This window comes from Bombina bombina, chromosome 12 (genome assembly GCF_027579735.1).
Source record: "Bombina bombina isolate aBomBom1 chromosome 12, aBomBom1.pri, whole genome shotgun sequence".
Lineage (NCBI taxonomy): Eukaryota > Metazoa > Chordata > Amphibia > Anura > Bombinatoridae > Bombina > Bombina bombina.
Window position 1 is genome coordinate 108,987,694 of NC_069510.1, and position 16,031 is coordinate 109,003,724.

The 16,031-nt window shown below is 41.8% G+C and overlaps 1 protein-coding gene across 4 annotated transcripts in view; it reads left to right on the plus strand.

Annotated features, from left to right (window-relative positions):
* The window catches only part of ST6GALNAC6 (ST6 N-acetylgalactosaminide alpha-2,6-sialyltransferase 6), a 105,836-nt gene that overhangs the window by 58,415 nt on the left and 31,390 nt on the right, over nucleotides 1-16,031 (plus strand). For 2 of the 4 annotated variants that reach the window (XM_053695860.1, XM_053695859.1), the window contains exons 2-3: nucleotides 9,744-9,822; nucleotides 11,544-11,591. In XM_053695860.1, coding sequence (XP_053551835.1) covers nucleotides 9,808-9,822; nucleotides 11,544-11,591 — 63 coding nt within the window. In that variant the 5' untranslated portion in view covers nucleotides 9,744-9,807. The remainder of the gene's footprint in view (nucleotides 1-9,743; nucleotides 9,823-11,543; nucleotides 11,592-16,031) is intronic. The other 2 variants (XM_053695864.1, XM_053695863.1) reach the window with 1 other exon arrangement.

Consider the following 16,031-nt stretch of genomic DNA (forward strand, 5'->3'; position numbering starts at 1 on the left):
AAGAGATTCAAGACGCAGCTAGAGTAAACAAAGTAAACCACCTTGCACAGGATACAAGCAATAGGAGACCTGGGATAAGGAAAGCTACACAAGAGTAGCTAAGACTTCAATAATCAGGCAGTAAATGAGTGTTACAGGTAGTCCTTATATAGGGTGGAGACCAAATAGGAGGGGTTATAGTTAAAGGTATACCACAACTGGTTACACAGGGGATACTGGTCACAGAGAGATGCTGTACTGGTTATACAGGGGATACTGGTCACATAGAGATGCTGTACTGGTTATACAGGGGATACTGGTCACATAGAGATGCTGTACTGGTTATACAGGGGATACTGGCTACAGAGAGATGCTGTACTGGTTATACAGGGGATACTGGTCACAGAGAGATGCTGTACTGGTTATACAGGGGATACTTGTCACATAGAGATGCTGTACTGGTTATACAGGGGATACTGATCACAGAGAGATGCTGTACTGGTTATACAGGGGATACTGGTCACAGAGAGATGCTGTACTGGTTATACAGGGGATAGTGGTCACAGAGAGAGATGCTGTACTGGTTATACAGGGGATACTGGTCACAGAGAGATGCGGTACTGGTTATACAGGGGATACTGGTCACAGAGAGATGCTGTACTGGTTATACAGGGGATACTGGTCACCGAGAGATGCTGTACTGGTTATACAGGGGATAGTGGTCACAGAGAGATGCTGTACTGGTTATACAGGGGATACTGGTCACAGAGAGATGCTGTACTGATTATACAGGGGATACTGGTCACAGAGAGATGCTGTACTGGTTATACAGGGGGTACTGGTCACAGAGAGAGATGCTGTACTGGTTATACAGGGGATACTGGTCACAGAGAGATGCTGTACTGGTTATACAGGGGATACTGGTCACAGAGAGAGATGCTGTACTGGTTATACAGGGGATACTGGTCACAGAGAGATGCTGTACTGGTTATACAGGGGGTACTGGTCACAGAGAGAGATGCTGTACTGGTTATACAGGGGATACTGGTCACAGAGAGATGCTGTACTGGTTATACAGGGGATACTGGTCACAGAGAGAGATGCTGTACTGGTTATACAGGGGATACTGGTCACAGAGAGATGCTGTACTGGTTATACAGGGGATACTGGTCACAGAGAGAGATGCTGTACTGGTTATACAGGGGATACTGGTCACAGAGAGATGCTGTACTGGTTATACAGGGGATACTGGTCACAGAGAGATGCTGTACTGGTTATACAGGGGATACAGGTCACAGAGAGATGCTGTACTGGTTATACAGGGGATACTGGTCACAGAGAGAGATGCTGTACTGGTTATACAGGGGATACTGGTCACAGAGAGATGCTGTACTGGTTATACAGGGGATACTGGTCACAGAGAGATGCTGTACTGGTTATACAGGGGATACAGGTCACAGAGAGATGCTGTACTGGTTATACAGGGGATACTGGTCACAGAGAGAGATGCTGTACTGGTTATACAGGGGATACTGGTCACAGAGAGATGCTGTACTGGTTATACAGGGGATACAGGTCACAGAGAGATGCTGTACTGGTTATACAGGGGATACTGGTCACAGAGAGAGATGCTGTACTGGTTATACAGGGGATACTGGTCACAGAGAGATGCTGTACTGGTTATACAGGGGATACTGGTCACAGAGAGAGATGCTGTACTGGTTATACAGGGGATACTGGTCACAGAGAGAGGCTGTACTGGTTATACAGGGGATACAGGTCACAGAGAGATGCTGTACTGGTTATACAGGGGATACTGGTCACAGAGAGATGCTGTACTGGTTATACAGCGGATACTGGTCACAGAGAGATGCTGTACTGGTTATACAGGGGATACTGGTCACAGAGAGAGATGCTGTACTGGTTATACAGGGGATACTGGTCACAGAGAGATGCTGTACTGGTTATACAGGGGATACTGGTCACAGAGAGAGATGCTGTACTGGTTATACAGGGGATACTGGTCACAGAGAGATGCTGTACTGGTTATTCAGGGGATACTGGTCACAGAGAGATGCTGTACTGGTTATACAGGGGATACTGGTCACAGAGAGAGATGCTGTACTGGTTATACAGGGGATACTGGTCACAGAGAGATGCTGTACTGGTTATACAGGGGATACTGGTCACAGAGAGATACTGTACTGGTTATACAGGGGGTACTGGTCACAGAGAGAAATGCTGTACTGGTTATACAGGGGATACTGGTCACAGAGAGATGCTGTACTGGTTACACAGGGGATACTGGTCACAGAGAGAAATGCTGTACTGGTTATACAGGGGATACTGGTCACAGAGAGATGCTGTACTGGTTATACAGGGGATACTGGTCACAGAGAGATGCTGTACTGGTTATACAGGGATACTGGTCACAGAGAGATGCTGTACTGGCTATACAGGGGGTACTGGTCACAGAGAGATGCTGTACTGGTTATACAGGGGATACTGGTCACAGAGAGATGCTGTACTGGCTATACAGGGGGTACTGGTCACAGAGAGATGCTGTACTGGTTATACAGGGGTACTGGTCACAGAGAGAGGCTGTACTGGTTATACAGGGGATACTGGTCACAGAGAGATGCTGTACTGGCTATACAGGGGGTACTGGTCACAGAGAGATGCTGTACTGGTTATACAGGGATACTGGTCACAGAGAGATGCTGTACTGGCTATACAGGGGGTACTGGTCACAGAGAGATGATGTACTGGTTATACAGGGGATACTGGTCACAGAGAGATGCTGTACTGGCTATACAGGGGATACTGGTCACATAGAGATACTGTACTGGTTATACAGGGGATACTGGTCACAGAGAGATGCTGTACTGGTTATACAGGGGATACTGGTCACAGAGAGATGCTGTACTGGTTATACAGGGATACTGGTCACAGAGAGATGCTGTACTGGCTATACAGGGGGTACTGGTCACAGAGAGATGCTGTACTGGTTATACAGGGGATACTGGTCACAGAGAGATGCTGTACTGGCTATACAGGGGGTACTGGTCACAGAGAGATGCTGTACTGGCTATACAGGGGGTACTGGTCACAGAGAGAGGCTGTACTGGTTATACAGGGGATACTGGTCACAGAGAGATGCTGTACTGGCTATACAGGGGGTACTGGTCACAGAGAGATGCTGTACTGGCTATACAGGGGGTACTGGTCACAGAGAGAGGCTGTACTGGTTATACAGGGATACTGGTCACAGAGAGATGCTGTACTGGCTATACAGGGGGTACTGGTCACAGAGAGATGCTGTACTGGTTATACAGGGGATACTGGTCACAGAGAGATGCTGTACTGGTTATACAGGGGATACTGGTCACAGAGAGATGCTGTACTGGTTATACAGGGGATACTGGTCACAGAGAGATGCTGTACTGGTTATACAGGGGATACTGGTCACAGAGAGATGCTGTACTGGTTATACAGGGGGTACTGGTCACAGAGAGATGCTGTACTGGTTATACAGGGGATACTGGTCACAGAGAGATGCTGTACTGGTCATACAGGGGATACTGGTCACAGAGAGATGCTGTACTGGTCTTACAGGGGATACTGGTCACAGAGAGATGCTGTACTGGCTATACAGGGGATACTGGTCACAGAGAGAGGCTGTACTGGTTATACAGGGGATACTGGTCACAGAGAGATGCTGTACTGGTCTTACAGGGGATACTGGTCACAGAGAGATGCTGTACTGGCTATACAGGGGATACTGGTCACAGAGAGAGGCTGTGCTGGTTATACAGGGGATACTGGTCACAGAGAGATGCTGTACTGGTTATACAGGGGATACTGGTCACAGAGAGATGCTGTACTGGCTATACAGGGGATACTGGTCACAGAGAGAGATGCTGTACTGGTTATACAGGGGATACTGGTCACAGAGAGAGATGCTGTACTGGTTATACAGGGGATACTGGTCACAGAGAGATGCTGTACTGGTTATACAGGGGATACTGGTCACAGAGAGATGCTGTACTGGCTATACAGGGGATACTGGTCACAGAGAGATGCTGTACTGGTTATACAGGGGATACTGGTCACAGAGAGAGGCTGTACTGGTTATACAGGAGATACTGGTCACAGAGAGATGCTGTACTGGTTATACAGGGAATACTGGTCACATAGAGATGCTGTACTGGTTATACAGGGGATACTGGTCACAGAGAGATGCTGTACTGGTTATACAGGGGATACTGGTCACAGAGAGATGCTGTACTGGTTATACAGGGGATACAGGTCACAGAGAGAGATGCTGTACTGGTTATACAGAGGATACTGGTCACAGAGAGATGATGTACTGGTTATACAGGGGATACTGGTCACATAGAGATGCTGTACTGGTTATACAGGGGATACTGGTCACAGAGAGATGCTGTACTGGTTATACAGGGGATACTGGTCACAGAGAGATGCTGTACTGGTTATACAGGGGATACTGGTCACAGAGAGAGGCTGTACTGGTTATACAGGGGATACTGGTCACAGAGAGATGCTGTACTGGTTATACAGGGGATAGTGGTCACAGAGAGATGCTGTACTGGTTATACAGGGGATACTGGTCACAGAGAGAAATGCTGTACTGGTTATACAGGGGATACTGGTCACAGAGAGATGCTGTACTGGTTATACAGGGGATACTGGTCACAGAGAGATGCTGTACTGGTTATACAGGGGGTACTGGTCACAGAGAGATGCTGTACTGGTTATACAGGGGGTACTGGTCACAGAGAGATGCTGTACTGGTTATACAGGGGATACTGGTCACAGAGAGATGCTGTACTGGTTATACAGGGGATAGTGGTCACAGAGAGATGCTGTACTGGTTATACAGGGGATACTGGTCACAGAGAGAGATGCTGTACTGGTTATACAGGGGATACTGGTCACAGAGAGAAATGCTGTACTGGTTATACAGGGGTTACTGGTCACAGAGAGAGGCTGTACTGGTTATACAGGGGATACTGGTCACAGAGAGATGCTGTACTGGTTATACAGGGGTTACTGGTCACAGAGAGAGGCTGTACTGGTTATACAGGGGTTACACAATGTGCTACACATTTATTATGAGTCAGACACACTTCTGGTCTTGCACAATAGTTTGTCCTATTTATTTTACTATCAACCCCAGATAACTTAGTGGGATAAATACATTTTTGTTCTGTTGTATTATTTGCACTCACTGCTTCTTTGCCTCAGGTGAGTCTTTAATATGTTGCGCTCATTAGTAACAAACCTCTGTTCATAACCTGGTTAGTGGGGTCTTCCCCTTAGGCAGCTGCCTTGCACGCTTTGAAGCCCAGTATGGCAAGTCAGACAGTGTACTGGATAATTCTTACCTATCAGCACGTACAGTGACCAAGTGACCTGCAGCCATCACTCAGCCGCTGACCCTTTATCTCTCTCATCTACTCATTACTTGTAATCCTCCTATCTCCCATCCCTAGTTATATAATCTTCAATCACTTTCTCTCTCCAATCCCAAATCTCTGGTCTAATCCCAGTGTGCACCTGACCCTTTGCTCTGTACAGCTGGTGCCTTCTTGTTTTCATCTGCCTCCCCCTTCTCTGTAGTCACTATTTTCCCTTTCCTTTATTTGCCCTGTTCTGTTCACTCTAATCTGCCTTTTTATTTAAAGGGACATTATACACTCATTTTTTCTTTGCATACATGTTTTGTAGATGATCTATTTATATAGCCCATAAAGGTTTATGTTTACATTTTTTATATTTTTTGCTTATTTTTAAATAACATTGCTCTGATTTTCAGACTCCTAACCAAGCCCCAAAGTTTTATGAGAATACTGTCAGCTACCTACTCCAGCTTGCTCCTGTTTGTGTAAAGGGTCTTTTCATATGCAAAAGAAGGGGGAGGGGGGAGGGTCTTATTTCCCACTTGCAGTGGGCTAAATAAAAAGGAGGCAGATACAGACAGGCAGGAGGATAAATAAAAAGGAGGCAGATACAGACAGGCAGGAGGTTAAATAAAAAGGAGGCAGATAGAGACAGGCAGGAGGTTAAATAAAAAGGAGGCAGATACAGACAGGCAGGAGGCTAAATAAAAAGGAGGCAGATAGAGACAGGCAGGAGGCTAAATAAAAAGGAGGCAGATACAGACAGGCAGGAGGATAAATAAAAAGGAGGCAGATACAGACAGGCAGGAGGCTAAATAATAAGGAGGCCGATACAGACAGGCAGGAGGCGAAATAAAAAGGAGGCAGATAGAGACAGGCAGGAGGATAAATAAAGAGGAGGCAGGTAGAGACAGGCAGGAGGTCTGATAAAAAGGAGGCAGATACAGACAGACAGGAGGTTAAATAAAAAGGAGGCAGATAGAGACAGGCAGGAGGTTAAATAAAAAGGAGGCAGATACAGACAGGCAGGAGGTTAAATAAAAAGGAGGCAGATACAGACAGGCAGGAGGCTAAATAAAAAGGAGGCAGATACAGACAGGCAGGAGGATAAATAAAGAGGAGGCAGATAGAGACAGGCAGGAGGTGTGATGAAAAGGAGGCAGATACAGACAGGCAGGAGGTTAAATAAAAAGGAGGCAGATACAGACAGGCAGGAGGTTAAATAAAAAGGAGGCAGATACAGACAGGCAGGAGGTTAAATAAAAAGGAGGCAGATACAGACAGGCAGGAGGCTAAATAAAAAGGAGGCAGATACAGACAGGCAGGAGGATAAATAAAGAGGAGGCAGATACAGACAGGCAGGAGGTCTGATAAAAAGGAGGCAGATACAGACCGGCAGGAGGCTAAATAAAAAGGAGGCAGATACAGACAGGCAGGAGGTTAAAAAAAAGGAGGCAGATACAGACAGGCAGGAGGCTAAATAAAAAGGAGGCATATACAGACAGGAGGCTAAATAAAACAGAGGCAGATACAGACAGGCAGGAGGCTAAATAAAAAAGAGTCAGATACAGACAGGCAGGAGGTTAAATAAAAAGGAGGCTGATACAGACAGGCAGGAGGCTAAATAAAAAGGAGGCAGATAGAGACAGGCAGGAGGCTAAATAAAAAGGAGGCAGATAGAGACAGGCAGGAGGCTAAATAAAAAAAGATGCAGATACAGACAGGCAGGAGGTTAAATAAAAAGGAGGCAGATACAGACAGGCAGGAGGCTAAATAAAAAGGAGGCAGATACAGACAGGCAGGATGTTAAATAAAAAGAGGCAGATACAGACAGGCAGGAGGTTAAATAAAAAGGAGGCAGATACAGACAGGCAGGAGGCTAAATAAAAAGGAGGCAGATACAGACAGGCAGGAGGCTAAATTAAAAGGAGGCAGATACAGACAGGCAGGAGGCTAAATAAAAAGGAGGCAGATACAGACAGGCAGGAGGCTAAATAAAAAGAAGGCAGATACAGACAGGCAGGAGGTTAAATAAAAAGGAGGCTAAATAAAAAGGAGGCAGATACAGACAGGCACGAAGCTAAATAAAAAGGAGGCAGATACAGACAGGCAGGAGGTTAAATAAAAAGGAGGCAGATAGAGACAGGCAGGAGGATAAATAAAAAGGAGGCAGATAGAGACAGGCAGGAGGCTAAATAAAAAGGAGGCAGATAGAGACAGGCAGGAGGATAAATAAAAAGGAGGCAGATAGAGACAGGCAGGAGGATAAATTAAAAGGAGGCAGATAGAGACAGGCAGGAGGCTAAATAAAAACGAGGCAGATAGAGACAGGCAGGAGGATAAATAAAAAGGAAGCAGATAGAGACAGACAGGAGGTTAAATAAAAAGGCAGATTAGAGTGAACAGAATAGGGCAATAAAGGAAAGGGAACATTGTGATTACAGAGAAGGGGGAGGCAGAAGAAAACAAGAAGGCACCAGCTGTACAGAGCAAAGGGTCAGGTGCACACTGGGATTAGACCAGAGATTTGGGATTGGAGAGAGAAAGTGATTGAAGATAGGAGGATTACAAGTAATGAGTAGATGAGAGAGATAAAGGGTCAGAGGTACACACAGCCTCACCCTCCTCTCTATATAACCCCAGCCTCACCCCCTCTCTCTCCCTATAACCCTATCCTCACCCTCCTGTCTCTATAACCGCAGTCACCCTCCTGTTTCTATATTGCCCTAGCCTCACCTTCTTATATTCGTATAGCCTCAGCCTTGCCCTCCTCTGTCTGTATAACCTCAGCCTCACCCTACCCTCTCTATATAACCCCAGCCTCATCCTCCCCTCTCTATATAACTCCAGCCTCACTCTCTTTTATCTTTATAACCTCAGCCTCACCCTCTTCTGTCTCCATAACCCCAGCCTCATTCTCCTCTCTCTCTAACCTCAGTATCACCCCTCTCTATATATAGCCCCAGCCTCCCCCTCCTCTCTCTATATAACCCCAGCCTCATCCTTCTCTCTCTATATCCCCAGCCTCACAGGGCATGTATCTAAAGTGTGGTCTAGTATGGGCAGATAGCTGTGAAAACCAAGGCAGGGACATGCTTCTAATCTTAGGTCTGTTAAGGACAGATATCTATCAGAACTGAGGCAGGGCATGTATTTTATATGAGGTCTGTTAGGAGCAGATAGCTTTCAGAACTGAGGAAGTGGCATGCATCTAATCTGAGGTATGTTATTGGCAGATAGCTTTCAGAACTGAGGAAGTGGCATGCATCTAATCTGAGGTATGTTATGGGCAGATAGCTTTCCGAACTAAGGAAGTGGCATGCATCTAATCTGTGGTCTGTTGTGGGCAGATAGCTTTCAGAAGTGAGGAAGTGGCATGTATCTAATATGAGGTCTGCTATGGGGAGATAGCTGTCAGAACTAAAGCAGGGCATGTATCTAATCTGTGGTCTGGTATGGGCAGTTTGCTGTCAGAACTGAGGCAGGGGCATGCATCTAATCTGAGGTCTGGTATGGGCAGATAGCAAGAAGAACTGAGGCAGGGCATGCATCTAATCTGAGGTCTGGTATGGGGAAATAGCTTTCAGAACTGAGGCAGGGCATGCATCTAATCTGAGGTCTTGTATGGGCAGATAGCTGGAAGAACTGAGGCAGGGCATGCATCTTATCTGAGGTCTTGTATGGGCAGATAGCTGGAAGAACCGAGGCAGGGCATGCATCTAAATCTGAGGTCTGGTATGGGCAGATAGCTGGAAGAACTGAGGCAGGGCATGCATCTAATCTGAGGTCTTGTATGGGCAGATAGCTGGAAGAACCAAGGCAGGGCATGCATCTAACCTGTGGTTTGTTGTGGGTTAATTGTATAAGCATGTTTTGTGCTAAGTGTGTGTGCATCCACATGGTAGCTGTGTGTATTTATCTGTGGAGTGTTCCTGTGTAAAATCTATTTGGTTATGCACTCTGATGTATATCCATTTATTTATTTTAATATTAATTTTTTTAGGGCATTTTCCTAGCTTGGTTTCTTCTTCTTATGTCACTCTAACCCATTTTCCTGTCTATAACCCCAGCCCTCCTTATTTCTCTCTCTGACGCTTCTTTCCCTATAACCCCCTCTCTGCCTTCTGTCTGGTGCGGGTGTAGATTCCAAGAATTCTAATGTGGTTTCTATAGAAACATACTCCGCTTCTTCATCCCACAGAGCAAAATAGGCTTCTTGCACTATTACAGCGAAGTGCAGGGATGTATGTAATGAGAGTGAAGTATTTGGAAGTGCACAAAGGCAGCAAGTGAGGATTTTATTACAAAAGATTTTTAAATGATGCTGTATTTTTCTTCCAGCTACAGATGAAAAAAACAGAAAAATGACAGCAAGGAAATAGATCTAAACCAACGTGGGACGGACATGAGTAACAACACAGTATGGTGCATTTTATAACATCTTTATCAAAGTATTTTGATCAAAATGGGATGTTTTTAATACAGTTCATTGGTGTTTTCCTAAAATAGTTAATAGTGCACATACCTGCTTGATATCAGGGACTGTACAGACAATAAACTGTGACTGCATGTACAAGAAAATATAAATTAAATAGGTTCAGATTCCGAATCCCAATGGTCTATTTTACTTGCAGCAGTTTATTAAATTGTTTGCAAACATCTAGTTTACATTTATTTTGTTATTTAAAATAGCTGCCTTTGCGTGTAGCAACCACTACCTACACTAAAAATATGAATAACAAATGTATTCACTATAGAAAAGCTATGTAAACGAGAAACAAACACTATATACTAGTGGAAGTAAGAGAAATAGAGATTTATGTATGTGAAATTGCTGGATTTGCTCATTGAACCCCTCAGCCCTAATTAGTATTTCAATGCCTAACTATTTAGGCTGAGTGATTAGACAGTGTCCCTTTAATACCGTAAAATATGGTAGGTTTTAGATGTTTTAAAAAATCTAGAACCCAATACACGCCAGTTATCTTTTGCTTAGACTTAGAACCCAGCTCATTCTATGAAAGTTTTTTTTTATTTAAAATGACAGTAAACATTTTGAGATTTTTTATATTAAATGTTTTTTTGTTTGCAATAGGGTATTTTACCCTCACATATACTGTGAGGGTCCATGCTTCAGTATTCAAACGCTACACTATCACAAAGAGTTAGCAGTAATTTATAGAAATGATGTCTTCACAGGCACAATACACACCGCCATGGTGCATGGCTCTCACAGCATATGTACGTATGCCGCTACAAAATGGTAATAACTTTTACTAGAAGCATTTTTGCTGATGGAAGTATATTGCAAAAATGCTTCTATTTTAAATTGAAATGCCCACATGCACATTTCAATTTTGACCTGTCTATCCTTTTAAACTCATAACTTGATGTCCCTTTAAAGGGACACTGAACCCAAAAAAAATTCTTTCGTGATTCAGATAGAGAATGCAATTTCAAGCAACTTTCTAATTTACTCCTATTATCAATTTCTCTTCATTCCCTTGGTATTTTTATTTGAAATGCAAGAATATAAGTTTAGATGTCGGCCCATTTTTGGTGAACACACTGTGTTGTTCTTGCTGATTGGTGGATCAATTCACCCACCAATAAACAAGTGCTTTCCATGGTTCTGAACCAAAAAAATAGCTTAGATGCCTTCTTTTTCAAATAAAGAAAGCAAGAGAACGAAGAAAAAATGATAATAGGAGTAAATTAGAAAGTTGCTTACATTTGCATGCTCTATCTGAATCACGAAAGAAAAAAATTTGGGTTCAGTGTCCTTTTAATTGTGTCTTGTTCTGCACTTGATATATTAGGGAATCTAGGCCCATAAATTCTCTGCTAATCACTTGACAGACTTTACACTTTATCAGTCTATGGTTGTGCGTTTTACATTTTTCTATTTATATTTTTTTGTTAATCAAAAAAATATTTCACAAATACCAAGAAGCTCACTGCGCTTTCAAAATAAGTCATTTAATATCAACTCAACTATATGAAATATTCCAGCATTTATAGATAATAAAGTGTTGCTCATTGTTGGCTAAAGACTATTACAATAGTTTATACCCACATGTAACAGTTTTCATGTACAGTCTGTTCTAACTTTAATAACTTACAGAAGTGATTTTTTTGTAGGGAAGCAGAAGTCACAACCAACTGAAAAAAACTAAAAAAACTAAAAAGGTATCTCTACTTCAATCCATAGTTATTCATGTACACATGGGTTAATATGGCAACATTAAAGGGACAGTCTGGACAAAATTAAAGGGATACTAAACCCACTTTTTTTCTTTCAAATGTAGATACCAATCAGCAAGTGCTAACCAGGGTGCGGAACCAAAAAGGGGCCGGCTCCTAAGCTTTGATTTCTGCCTTTTCAAATAAAGATAGCAAGAGAATGAAGAAAAATTGATAATAGGAGTAAATTAGAAAGTTGCTTAAAATTGCATGCTCTATCTGAATCATCATACACAAATGTAGGTTTAGTATCCCTTTAAACTTTTATAATTCAGATAGGGCATGCAATTTTAAACAACTTTCCAATCTACTTTTTTTAATCAAATTTTCTTTGTCTTTTTGTATTCTTTGTTGAAAGCTAAACCTAGTTAGGCTCATATGCTAATTTCTAAGCCCTTTAAGGCCGCCTCTTCTCTCGGTGCATTTAGACAGTTTTTGACAGCTAGACAATGCTAGTTCATGTGTGTCCTATAGATAGCATTGTGCTCACTCCAGTACAGTTACCTAGGAATCAGCACTGATTGGCTAAAATGAAAGTCTGTCAAACGAACTGAGATCAGAGGCAGTTTGCAGAAGCTTAGATACAAGGTAATCACAGAGGTAAAAAGTATACTAATATAACTGTGTTGGTTGTGCAAAACTGGGTATTGGGTAATAAAGGGATTATCTATCTTTTGAAACAACAGAAATTCTTGAGTAGACTGTCCCTTTAAATAACCATATTTTTGTTTACTTATAAATCATGACATTATATTGTCAAAAAAATAAAAATAAGACGACTCAGGGTTTGCATGGGGCCATATTGATCTCACAAAATTAAACGTGGTTACAAATACTTTGTATTTAGATTTTTTTATTTCAACATTAGTTTGTAAATGAACCCCCAAGTGAACATCTACGCCTAGCTGACAAGTGGAGCGCAATTGTTAAAGGGACTTGAAACCTAAAATTTTTCTTTTGTGCGTCAGATACAACATTCAGTTTTAAACTTCCCAATTTACTTCTATTATCAAATTTGCTTAATTCTTTTGGTATCCTTTGTTGAAGTATCAGCAGTATACTGCTGGGAAGTAGGTGAACACATCAGTTGAGCCAGTCACAAGAGATATATATGTGCAGCCACCAATCAGCAGCTAGCTCCCAGTAGTGCTTTGCTGCTCCTGAGCAAACCTAGGTATGCTTTTCAACAAAGAATACCAAGAGAATGAAGTAAATTAGTTAATTTAAGTAAATTGGAAAAATGATTATAATTTCATACTCTGTCTGAATCATGAACGTTTAATTTTGACTTTACTGTCCCTTTAACGCTTATTAAAGGGACATGAAACCTACATTTTTTCTTTCATGATTCAGACAGGGAATACAATTTTAAACAACTTTCTAATTAACTTCTGTTATCTAATCTGTTTCATTCTCTTGGTATCATTTGTTGAAGGAGCAGCTATGCACTACTAGTTTATAATTGAACACATGGGTGAGCCAATCACATTCAATATATATATGCAGCCACCAATCAACAGCTAGAAACTAGTTTCTCTGCTGCTCATGAACTTGCCTAGATAAACCTTTCAGCAAATGATAACAAGAGAAGGAAGCAAATTTAAATAATAGAAGAAAATTGGAAAGTTGTTTAAAATTGTATTCTCTATCTGAATCATGAAAGAATAATTTTGGGTTTCATGTCCCTTTAAGTTACAGTTCCACTCACTCAATCAGTAACTTGTGATTGGGCATTGCAAGTTGTGAATTAAAACTCATTGCGCTCAGTCAAATACACCTACATTTTATTGCTTCAGTACCAGAACATATATTTGTGCATTCATGTTATGCGACAAGAACCTATTGCCTGAAGGAAATTACACATCAGACATGAGTACTGTAGCGCACAACATACTATTAATCAAATGATAAATATTTACCATTTACTTGTAATAGATGCACAAAAAAGCAAACAGTATTAAAGCACAATATATTGTAGCTGACTGTGCTAACACTCTATACCGCTTGCATTTTTGTTCTCCACTCGTAAACTAGTCCATAACGTTTTCACTTTAAAGACATTTTTTTAGTTACGCATTTTTGACATTTTTATGACTACATAATTCACATTCATTCTGTTGTTTTTGTTTTCCCTAATAAATTGTACTTTATCTCCAATGTCTATATACAGTGCATTCGTTGTTTTCATATTTTGTTATGTTGTAGCCTTATGCTAAAATGGTTTAACCCCTTAATGACCGGAACATTTTTCAATTTTCTTACCCTTAATGACAATGGCTATTTTTACATTTCTGTGGTGTTTGTGTTCAGCTGTAATTTTCCTCTTACTCATTTACTGTACCCACACATATTATATACAGTTTTTCTCGCCATTAAATGGACTTTCTAAATATACCATTATTTTCATTATATCTTATAATTTACTATAAAAAAATTATAAAATATGAGGAAAAAATGGAAAAAACACACTTTTTCTAACTTTGACCCCCAAAATCTGTTACACATCTACAACCACTAAAAAACACCCATGCTAAATAGTTTCTAAATTTTGTCCTGAGTTTAGAAATACCCAATGTTTACATGTTCTTTGCTTTTTTTGTAAGTTATAGGGCCATAAATACAAATAGCACTTTGCTATTTCTAAACCACTTTTTTTTCAAAATTGGCGCTAGTTACTTTGGAACACTGATATCTGTCAGGAATACCTGAATATCCATTGACATGTATATATTTTTTTTTAGAAGACATCCCAAAGTATTGATCTAGGCCCATTTTGGTATATTTCATGCCACCGTTTCACCGCCAAATGCGATCAAATTAAAACATTTTTTTCACTTTTTCACACATTTTGTCACAAACTTTAGGTTTCCCACTGAAATTATTTACAAACAGCTTCTGCAATTATGGCACAAATGGTTGTAAATGCTTCTCTGGGATCGCCTTTGTTCAGAATTAGCAGACTTATATGGCTTTGGGGTTGCTTTTTGGTAATTAGAAGGCCGCTAAATGCCGCTGCGCACCACACGTGTTTTATGCCCAGCAGTGAAGGGGTTAATTAGGGAGCATGTAGGGAGCTTGTAGGGTTAATTTTAGCTTTAGTTTAGTGTAGTAGACAACTCCAAGTATTGATCTAGGCCAATTTTGGTATATTTCATGCCACCATTTCACCGCCAAATGCGAGCAAATAAAAAAAAACTTTAAATTTTTCACAATTTTAGGTTTCTCACTGAAATTATTTACAAACAGTTTGTGCAATTATGGCACAAATGGTTGTAAAAGCTTCTCTGGGATCCCCTTTGTTCAGAAATAGCAGACATATATGGCTTTGGCGTTGCTTTTTGTTAATTAGAAGGCCGCTAAATGCTGCTGCGCACAACACGTGAATTATGCCCAGCAGTGAAGGAGTTAATTAGGTAGCTTGTAGGGCGCTGGCAGGGTTAATTTTAGCTTTAGTGTAGAGATAAGCCTCCCACCTGACACATCCCACCCCCTGATCCCTCCCAAACAGCTCTCTTCCCTCCCCCACCCCACAATTGTCCCGCCATCTTAAGTACTGGCAGAAAGTCTGCCAGTACTAAATAAAAGGAGTTTTTTTTATTTTATTTTTTAGAAATATGTATCCTGCTGTAATGGAGCCCTGCCTTAGCCCCCAACCTCCCTGATCCCCCACCAAACAGCTCTATAACCCTCCCTGCTACTTAATTGCCGCCATCTTGGGTACTGGTAGCTGTCTGCCAGTACCCAATTTGCCCCCAAAAATATTTATAAACTTTTCTGTAGTGTAGCAGCCCCCCCCTCAATACCCCCAACCCCCCCCCCCCCCCCCCCAGATCCTTTTATATATATATATTTTTTAATGTTCGTGTTAATGTTTTGAACTTTTTTTTTTTTTCATTGGTGTCAGTGGCTAATATGCGCGCGCCCCCACGTGCACACGCGCGCGCACCCACGTGCACGCGCGCGCCCGCACGCTGCCGCCTCCTTACTTCCCTTCCCCCCGGAACACAGCACCATTGTTACCGGTGCAGAGAGGGCCACAGAGTGGCTCTCTCTGCATCGGAGGCTTGTTAAAAGGTATTGCAGGATGCCTCCATATTGAGGCATCACTGCAATACCCTGAGAGCTGCTGGAAGCGATTGCGATCGCTTCCAGCACTCTCTTAAACAACTGACGTACCAGGTACGTCCATTGTCACTAACTGCTAGTTTTTGCAGGACGTACCTGGTACGTCAGTTGTCATTAAGGGGTTAAATTATATATTTTTTTCACATCAATCTACACTCTATACCTTATAATGTCAAAGAAAAGACCAGATTTTTGGTAACTTTACAAATTTATTAAAAAGATAAAACTGAAATATCACATTCACATAAGTATTTAGGCCCT